At 32.9% G+C, this 9,599-nt stretch overlaps 1 protein-coding gene across 1 annotated transcript; it reads right to left on the bottom strand.

Moving 5' to 3' along the window:
* Positions 1 to 2,686: 2,686 nt before the first annotated feature.
* Positions 2,687 to 8,782, bottom strand: LOC120191203 (uncharacterized membrane protein At1g16860-like). Its single transcript, XM_039194172.1, has 5 exons — positions 8,697 to 8,782; positions 5,526 to 6,509; positions 5,024 to 5,179; positions 4,358 to 4,569; positions 2,687 to 3,113 (listed from the first exon to the last, which is right to left on the bottom strand). Exons 2-5 carry the CDS (start codon positions 6,423 to 6,425, stop codon positions 2,921 to 2,923), a joined length of 1,461 nt encoding a protein of 486 aa, XP_039050103.1. The 5' UTR covers positions 6,426 to 6,509; positions 8,697 to 8,782; the 3' UTR covers positions 2,687 to 2,920.
* Between the last annotated feature and the right edge of the window lie 817 nt (positions 8,783 to 9,599).

The following is a 9,599-nucleotide window of genomic DNA, read 5'->3' on the forward strand; positions in this document are numbered from 1 at the left end:
TCCCATGATGTTCCACCCATGTGTAAGCGAACTATAAACGAACAATAAATGAATACTAAATAAGCATGTTTGTAAACGCTAAATGTACACGTTTGTGTACATATAAATGAACATGTTCGTCAACTTTAAATGAACACTTTCACGAACAATAAATAAACGAACACGGACAACTTCAAAAATAAATAAATGAATACAAACACGATATTAATATTTTTAAACGAATATATATTGAATATGAATACCTTACAAATTAAACAAATGAACATGAGTATAATCTTGTCTATTCAAGCTCGGGTCATTTACATCTCTGTATGAATATTTAAATAATAATAAAGGTTAGTTTATTTCCTCGAAAAAAATACTTTTAAAAAATAATTAGTACTCTAAAAAAAATTTATTTTTATTTTTTAGATAAATTATATTTTCCTAAAATATTTATGAGTTTTATTTTTATTTTGATATGAAACTATCATAGGAATAGAGGTTTAGTTTATGGTACTTGAGAGTAAACTTGCAAAATAAAAAAATAAAAAAAATCGTTTGATACAAATTATCAATTTTACTAATTAAAACTAATAAAATAATTAATACTAATATTTATAGTTTATATAATAAAATGGTTTAATGAAAAAATAAAATACAAATTATATTTTTTCTCACTTTAGGTGTTTAAAGTATTTTTTTTTTAAAGTAGGTGTTTAAAGCTTCCAACATTACTATTTTAAATGTATGATCCGTCCACAATTGTTAAAAAAAAGTATTATCTAACACATGTCGCGTTATGTTTTTTATATTTTTATTTTAAAAAACTTAAAATTATTTTATTTAATTAAAATCAAAAAAAAAAATTAAAAAAAATAAAAATCCTAAAATCCTAATTTCAATTCTCTTATCAACATTGGTCACCACTAACATTGTCAATCGGATGAATCTCCAATGCCGCGCCATCAATCGAATACCCAACAACTGAAATCACTATTTTCTATGCCAACATCGTTGCTTCTACTACGATTCCTCTACACATCAATCGATCAATGATTCCTCTGTGCAATGACCAATGTGGGAGCAAAGATTTCTCTTGCATGTGCTGAGGGTTTGATGAAGCGGACGACTATAAAGAGTGACGATCAAGGCAACAACGGCAATGACCGAGGATGGAAAAGGAGTTTGAAATTAGAGTTTGACACTTCTTTAAATCAAAAATATTTTAGACACCTAAAATGAGTAAAGTGTATAATTTGAATACTTATTTTATATTAAGTCTAATTAAATATTAAAATGTATGTGGGTCAAATGCAGGTTAGCTCCTAAAATCTTTTAGGGCCAATTCTGCAGTAGGACAACCTAATTTAAGAAAGGAACAGCAAGAAATGAGCGTAACAAAAAATGTGATAAAAATATAACACTTTCGGTTCAAATGTTAAGAAAAAATTAACATTTTAGGTTACACCCAATCGAAAATATTATAATTTTTCTCATATTTTTGGTTGCGTTTATTTCATGTAGTTCATTAATCTAATATTAGGTCGTCGTTCCTTATAATTTTTTTAAAATTTTAGGTGAACTTAAATTTGTTTTTTCTATACTACCCCTTTTTTTTTAATAATAAAATATATGATTGTTATTCATAGTTATATACTTTATCCGTCTTACTAAATTCGTCTCTTTTAGTTTTTAAAATTATCTTAATTAAAATGTCTTATTAGAAAAGTCAACAAACAACAATTATATTTTAATTTTTACCTTTATATGTCTCACTTTTTTACACCTATCAAATCAAATATGTCAAATCTATTAATTATTTTTTAGGGATAATTTTATCATTTCCTTTAACCAAATATATCTTCTAAAATTATATACATGGTCAATATAAGATATAAATTATGAGACCAAGGTAGTATTACATAACTAAAAAAAATAAAAAATAACTTTTCAAAAAAAACATAGGGTAAACTACTTACAGGGCCACTTAACTATTGTTCTTTTTCACTTTGACTACCGATATTAAAATTTTACCAATCAAACCATCTAACTATTGATGTATTGCAATCATGTCATTGGTCGTTGATGAACAAAGTGACATAACAATTAAAAAACTTGATTTAATTACAACAAAGTGACATAACAATTAAAAAACTTGATTTAATTACACAATTTATCAATATTACTTATATATTCTATCAATTTGATCCTAATTTTAATAAATTAAAATAAATTTAACCCTCGAATAAGATAATATCATGTGCCACTTAAAGTTAACCCTTGATATATATATATGTATGTATCATGAATAGTTAAGGAACTCGACTCAAACTTAAAAACCATTCCATTAATTATTAAAAATTTCAAGTTATTAAAGTTCTATTTTATAAATTAACTCGAATCTATTTTTTTAATAAAATCAAGTTTATGAAATTAAAAATTGAGTCAAATAGAGATTTTTAAAATCGAGTAAAATCCAAAAATTTGATTTTTTTTTTTCAATCGAGTTATATTTTACTCATCCTTAACACTAATAATCTAATCTTATATGAATTCAGACTCATACTTTATTGATGTATTTTATTTAGCCATTTTTTCTCATCAAGTCATTGCCAACGAACACCAAGCAAAACAGTCAAGTAAACATCATACGAATCTTGTAATGCAAGTAATGTAATGTAACGTTTATCTTTCTCTATATAACAATATCCGACAAATCTTCTAAAACATCAGATCCTCAAACTGCATAACAGTAAAGCAACCTGGAAAAGCTATACAAGTTCAAAAGGATTAAGAACCACCCTGCTGCCTCTCGTCTTGGGTTCATCTCTCCGAGTTTTATCAAAACCACCATTGACAAATATGAATAAAAAAAAAAGTGAAGTAGATGAAGTTTAAAAGAGTTGTGGTTGAGAAAAAATTTACAATGCACATGATTCTAGACCGGTATGGCATCGTTATTCGATGTATCTTCACATCTCAATACGATACCCTCGAGGGTCAACGGGAAGATGCATTTGGCCCATTGGAATCCGGTTGTGATTGGTTCCGGGGGCGGAACAATCATAAGCACATTGTCGTTTCTCTGAATTACTCCCATCACACTCACTGTGCTTCCTTCCTTGATATACCTATAAAAATATAAAATTCGAGTTTCAGAATAGTTTAAAACACCATTCTAGTTTTTGAAACCAACTTATTTGATGATTCAGGATAGAAATACAAAGCTTAAATGCTTTTTATTTTGTAGTTCCCTCATCGAAAGCCGACCCCAAAGGAAACAACCTTTCACACTTCCCTATGAGACAACCATAATTTTGCGTATCGTTTATTTCATAGTTACATTCAATAGTTAGATCAGCTCAGCCATAAATGACCATGATGCTACTGCATCAGACAACCCAATGATAACCAGGCTCAATAATTTACAATCCACACCAATATAAAGCTTGATGTTCATCTCATGCTAGGCCTAGAGGTGGCAATCGGGCAGGTTTGAGCTGATCGGTCTTCAAGTCATGCCAGTTCCATTTTGGATCATCTCGACTTTGAACAATATGGAGTTCAGACCACTTCAAGTTTGGACTTTGGACAGTTCAAGTTCGAACAGTATAAGATTAAGCCATCTCAAGTTTGGACCATCATACATGGTTGTTTCAAATTTGGTCAAACTTGGGTTGAGTACAGTTCAAGTCATTTATGGTTTTTATTTGAATCGGTTTGGGATTTAGATGGCATTGGTCTCAAACTCGGTCAGGCACTGCAGATTCAGATTACTTCTGGTTCAAGGGCTTAAGGTTCAGGCTGTTTTAGAGTTCAGGTTGGTTTGGTTTGAATTGTTTTAGATTCGGTTTTGACTTTCTCATTCAATTCGGAAAGAAACAGGTTCATTCCCGGATCATTCGAAACTCTTTTACAGGTTTGATTAGATTTTTGCCACCTCTACCTAGGCCAATTACATCAGGATTCACTCCACTATCTCACCACCAAGTCACTTAATCATTACAAATCGAGAATGTCGCAAAAAGACTACTCATCTTGAAAACAACCGAGTTTTAGAAGATGACTTCTTAAAATTCACAAACTCAAGAATAAGCCCTATCAGCCATCAATCTAAGAGACTCGCAATATATCCCATTTATTGTTCCAATTTCCTTATGTTTTCCTTGAAGTACCCCATGTCTGGCACTCATATCCGAAATAAGGATACACAAATATATCTTCCAAACATCCTCGAAATAAATGTAAAGGACTTAGAAATATCTGACCATAACCATACCCATACCAGACACTTAATTCGTGTTTGATTACCAAAGGTTTCTGCAATATAGGCAGTTAATATTATGGAAAACTATTAATAGGATAGAACATTTACCCTTCTTTCATTCGCATTACTCGGTCATCACTTGAAAGGTTCCTTTCTCCCAACCACCTGACAAACTCGGGAGACAACGCTTCGTTAGCTGGGTTGACATCTATAACAATCGAGTCATCCACATAAGGAGTCACCCTTGTCGTATAGCCTGCTTTTACTATCGCTCTCAACCCAGACTGGAAATCCGAGATATAGAAGTCAACAGCACGCCTCTGTCAAAATGACATACACAAATGTTATGTTCAAAGACATCTCAAACTAAGAAAAAAAGGTTTTATTGTCCGACTTAGATCCCATAGTGACGAAAAGTGTAAAGAATACCCTCTTACGATCACAATAAGATAAACTTGAATTTTAGACCACAGAAAAGCGAATGCTTCTCAGAGAATAACAAACAAGAGTCAGTTCTCTCTCTCTTTCTTTCTTTCTTTTTTAAATTTATTATTATTTTTTTTGTCAGACAGTATCGCAAAGTTAGTTGACCAAGCTTCTGGACTACTTGGTGAACAGATCACCGTGTTGATAAATTTGATAATTCCGAACAAGAAAGAAGCCTACAGAACAGTTGTGACATGTTTTGTGACTTGTAAATACAAAGGGAAAATAACAAATTTTCATAAAAAATCAGGAAATAATAGAATAAAAATTAACAGTTCAATTACTGACTTCTAACAATCGGAGTCCCCACGTAAAGCGGCGATGAGTATGATTTGCAGCTTTGGAATCCCATCCTCGATACTCATACAAACTACTAGATGTATAAACACATCTTGGAACTTTTTGGAAGGACGACTCGAGAGGTACATTCCCACATGTAACGACCTTCAAAATTAAAACCAAACACTTAATCAATGCCATCTACACACTAACAAGCAGTTGAAATCAAATTATTTCAATAAAAAGCAGATCTACACAAGCATAAACAACCAATTATTAAATTTCCGATAGTCGATGAAGTGCAACAGATACAGGAATCATATGTCCATAAAATAAATGCTCATTTATGCCTACATTTGCACCATCTTTTATCCAGCAGGCCTAGGACCAAAATAATTATCGATAGGGCCTTTCAATCATGTGAATTTTTTTCAGTTCTTTCAATCTTTCTCGGTTTAAAAAATGATAGTTATCATGAAAAATATCATATCAAATAAAGAACTTTACTTACCCCAGAAATTTTCACAAATTGCCCATTCTTTGCATTTCTAAGCTCTGCGTTCGGATAACGAGCAATGAAATCTGTAATGGCTTTTCTCCTGCAATAGGAGTTCCAAGCAAATAATGCAGCAACAGCACCAAAAAGAACCACAACAACAACAAGGAGAATGGCATTGTGGACTGCTGCAAGAATAAAACCACCAGCAATGAAACCCATTATGAAAAGCAGTATTAGTGCCCATAATATTGGTTTTGGGAAGTTCCTCTTGAAAGAAATGTCATCATCTTGGCTAAGAACATTGACAGTCTGATTATGAACAGCAGAACCATTTACTTTCATTGATCCCATAGATTCCAAAGGACCAGATACCTTTCTTGGAGCACCAGAGGAATTCAGTGGGCCTGAAGAGATGGGTCCAGATGTAATAAGGCCCGTTGTAGGGAGAACAGGAGGAATAGGACCAGAATTTTGACGTCCACTCGGTGTTACACCACCAGATTGTGAACCAGATGATCTCTTTACAGGATCCCCATGTCTATTCAGTTGACCAGAGTTGTTTGACCTTTTTAATGAGGCTGAACCGGACATGCCCCCAGTGGCACCAGGACCTGATGTGGTATAGCCTGCCCGAGGTGCTGCATTAGACATGATCGGTCCAGAATGTGAAGCAACACCACCAAAAGATCCAGTCCTTGAAGGAGTAGAATTTATAGGTCCAGATTTCCGTGACTTAGAACCATCCATAGAGATATCAAACATTTTCCCCAGTTCTCCGGACTTCTTAATATCTCCACCGGTGTAAGGCATGGCCACTGAGCTCATGGTCGGAGCCCTTTCTTTAGGCTGCTCTGGCCTTCCTGATACATAAAGCCCATTGCTGAGCTTATGAGATGGGAATCTTGAACCCATCTAACTTCCTATATAGAGAATGCACCACTATATCACACAAGAACGACTGCCAGCAACCGTACACATAAGAAACTCAAAGGCTCCCTGAGAACACAGAACGCGACTGAGTTATTCAAATGATTACAGAAATATTATATAGAAATATATGTAAATGGACTTGTCACAGACTAGGTATCAAAAGTTGAATAGCTAATTGACACACAAAAGAGTCAAATGGCACAAACACATGTAGCAGTAGAAAGGCGAACATAAGTTAATCTTGTACAAGGTAAAAAGGATAATTATTCAAGCAAATTTCCTTCCATGTAGATAGAAGCAACAACAGGGTTTCATAACTAGATTTGATCTGAGCTTTACATTTTTGCTAGAGCAAGCAGATTTTTAGGTAAACAGATAGGATATTCATAAGATACATGTATAAGGGTGGATCACAATAATAAGAAGGTTATATAGAAGATCATTGATCTAAAGTTCTATCGAAGTATTCAATGGCAGGCAAGCCAATATTACAACTAGCATTTAAATGATTATGCAACTGTCTCTTAAGGATAGGGATTTTTTGGGGGCAAATAAAGGATAAGACTTGAAAATTTAGAATCTTTGACGAGTTTGGCAAGGAACAAGCATAAAAATTATTATCGCCAAAGAAGCCTTATTATTAAAAAGAAAATGAACTTCATGAAAATAACAATTCAAAGAAATTAACCAATGACACCTGCATTATTACATTTTTTAGATATACCATTATTTGCTAAATGACCAACAAACAGAAATAAAAATTAATTACTTGACGCTATAAAGACAAATGTTCTACAACATCCCTCAATAGTTTGTTAGATTTAAATTACAGGAGACTATTGCATTATTGTATCATCGTAACAAAGACAAATTTATTTGTCAAACCAAGCAAGAAAACCACAATAGAAACAGTGCCCCTGAACAAATCATCCAAGACAGTGGCCAACTCCAAATCTTGCATTAGATAGGCTGACTTCGCATTTCAGAACAGATACACATATTAGATAAAGAACTGCTTAACTCAATGGATTCCAGAAAAAAACGACTCAAAAATAGTAGAAACCGGGAAGGAAACCGCTAGTATGTTGCAGAACACTTGAAAGAAAAGAGATAAATATCATGGCTTAATTAATTCGAGTAAAAAGGCATAATAACCTACTAACTAAAACAAAGTAAGCAAAGAAACGTAAACATGCGGCATCATAAAATACAATACATGCAACTCAGGAAGCATATGGCACCATAAAATGTCAATATGCGAAGATGTGCATGTATGTCTGCACAACGAGAAATGAAATCAAGTTCACATACCAGTCATCTATCTAATAACCACATCCAAGCAAGGAATATATAAACATATCGCGATTTTGAATGAAAGTTAAAAGAAACAAAAAGATCTCAAGGCATAAAAAGAGAATGACAATCCAGTGCAATGAGAAAATGTTGAAGGAAGGCCTTCTTTATCTTGCTCTATAGCACAGTTTCTCAGGAACTAACAGAATCAATCAAGTCAAAGCACTCAGATTTTGCAAGAGAATCACCATTTCATACTTCCATAAAAGCATAGAAGAAGTACTATTCCAGTGATCAACCACAGAATCAATCACCCAAAACAACATTTCAAACAAAATCAAGGAAAGGGGATGAGATCTAACACAAAACCACAAAAAGTTCCAAAATTATGGGAAACTTTAGATTCAATGTTAGCAACTCATTTCTCTTTAAAACATTTTCCCATAAAGAACACAACCCAACATGGGACTTCCTACTAACTAAAAGGTGTAGGCTTTCACAATTTCCTAACTAATAATTGCATAATAAAATAAAGAAGACACCTATTACATTCACCTAAAATCTGAAAAAAAAATTGCAATCCAAATCAAAGAAACTAACCAAACCTCATCTAATTGTTCACCAGGAATGGATAAAATGGAGATCTAAGAAAGAGACATATATCACAAGCATAGTGAAGCCACCTAAGGGAACTTCTCTTTTCTACAACAGAGCCCAAAATCTAAGATTTCGATTACATTTTTACATCCCCCAACAAACCAAATGACTGTAATTTTCTAGTATTAAAAGAAAAACTTAACAACGAGATATAAAAGAAGCAAATTTACATGCTAAACAAAAAAAAACAAACAATACCCAGATCGCCATTTGGAGTAAAAACCAAGAAAATTGGGAAGATCTGAAGAGAAATTGAATAGTCGAAGAAAATGGAAGTTATGTGAAAGTAGAGTAAAGGCATACCTCAAGTGAAAAAGTAGACACTTGAGGAGGTAATGAGGAGATTTGAAGACATTATGATTTGGAGAAAACTTGAAGAAATAGAGAGAGAAGAGGAAAGAATCCTCCAAATAGCAATACTATTAGTATACACTCTGTCTTTAAAGATAATTTTATTGTAATTGATTGTTGGTTGTTCATTTTCGCTCTCATTATATTTATATATTATTATATAATACTACTGCAAATTTTATTCACTGTTTTCTTAATGCGGCTGGTGGCTCAACTTATTATTATTAGGGTAAACTGCATGTTTAATAATTAAATTATTACTTCTATTTTGTTTTGGTACCTAAATTTTATTTTTTTTAAAACCATACCTAGGGCTGTAAATGAGACGAGACAGATCGCGAGTTACTCGAGATTGACTCGGTCAAGGCTCGATAAATACTCGGATCAAATGGACTCGACTCGAACTCGAGCTCGACTCGAATTCTTAACGAGTCGAAACGAGCTACTTGATACTCGACATGAAAAGCTCGTGAGCAGCTCGAAAATATAATATATTAAGATTTTATTTTTTAAAAAATAAATTATTAATAATATTAACATTTATGTGTTCATTTTTTTAAAAAAAATACAATAAGACTTTCATGTATTTAAGGTTCAAGTTCGAGTTTGAGTTTGAGGATTCAATCTTGTTAAGTTTAAGATTTTTTTTTCATTTCGAGCCATTTCGAGCTGCTCACGAGCTTCAGTTCAGGATTTCGAGTTTGAGTCGAGCTTAAAAATTTTAAGCTCGCGAGTTTTCGAGTTGAGTCGAGCTTCATTTCAGAGTTTTCGAGTCGAGTCAAGCTCAGCAATACTCGAGCTCGACTCGGCTACACCCCTAACCATACCCAGCATTTAGTTTAGGTTTCCTTTTAG

The sequence above is a fragment of the Hibiscus syriacus genome, unplaced genomic scaffold (assembly GCF_006381635.1).
Source record: "Hibiscus syriacus cultivar Baekdansim isolate YM2019G1 unplaced genomic scaffold, ASM638163v2 tig00116965_pilon, whole genome shotgun sequence".
Taxonomy (NCBI): domain Eukaryota; kingdom Viridiplantae; phylum Streptophyta; class Magnoliopsida; order Malvales; family Malvaceae; genus Hibiscus; species Hibiscus syriacus.

Excerpts from the sequence above, each read along its gene's own strand:
- LOC120191203 (XM_039194172.1), bottom strand. The coding sequence starts at position 6,425 with ATGGGTTCAAGATTCCCATCTCATAAGCTCAGCAATGGGCTTTATGTA. Across the intron at positions 4,570-5,023 it reads GGGGACTCCGATTGTTAGAA|AGGCGTGCTGTTGACTTCTA; the intron begins GTCAGTAATTGA and ends TCATTTTGACAG. Across the intron at positions 3,114-4,357 it reads GTAATGCGAATGAAAGAAGG|GTATATCAAGGAAGGAAGCA; the intron begins GTAAATGTTCTA and ends ATATTTTTATAG.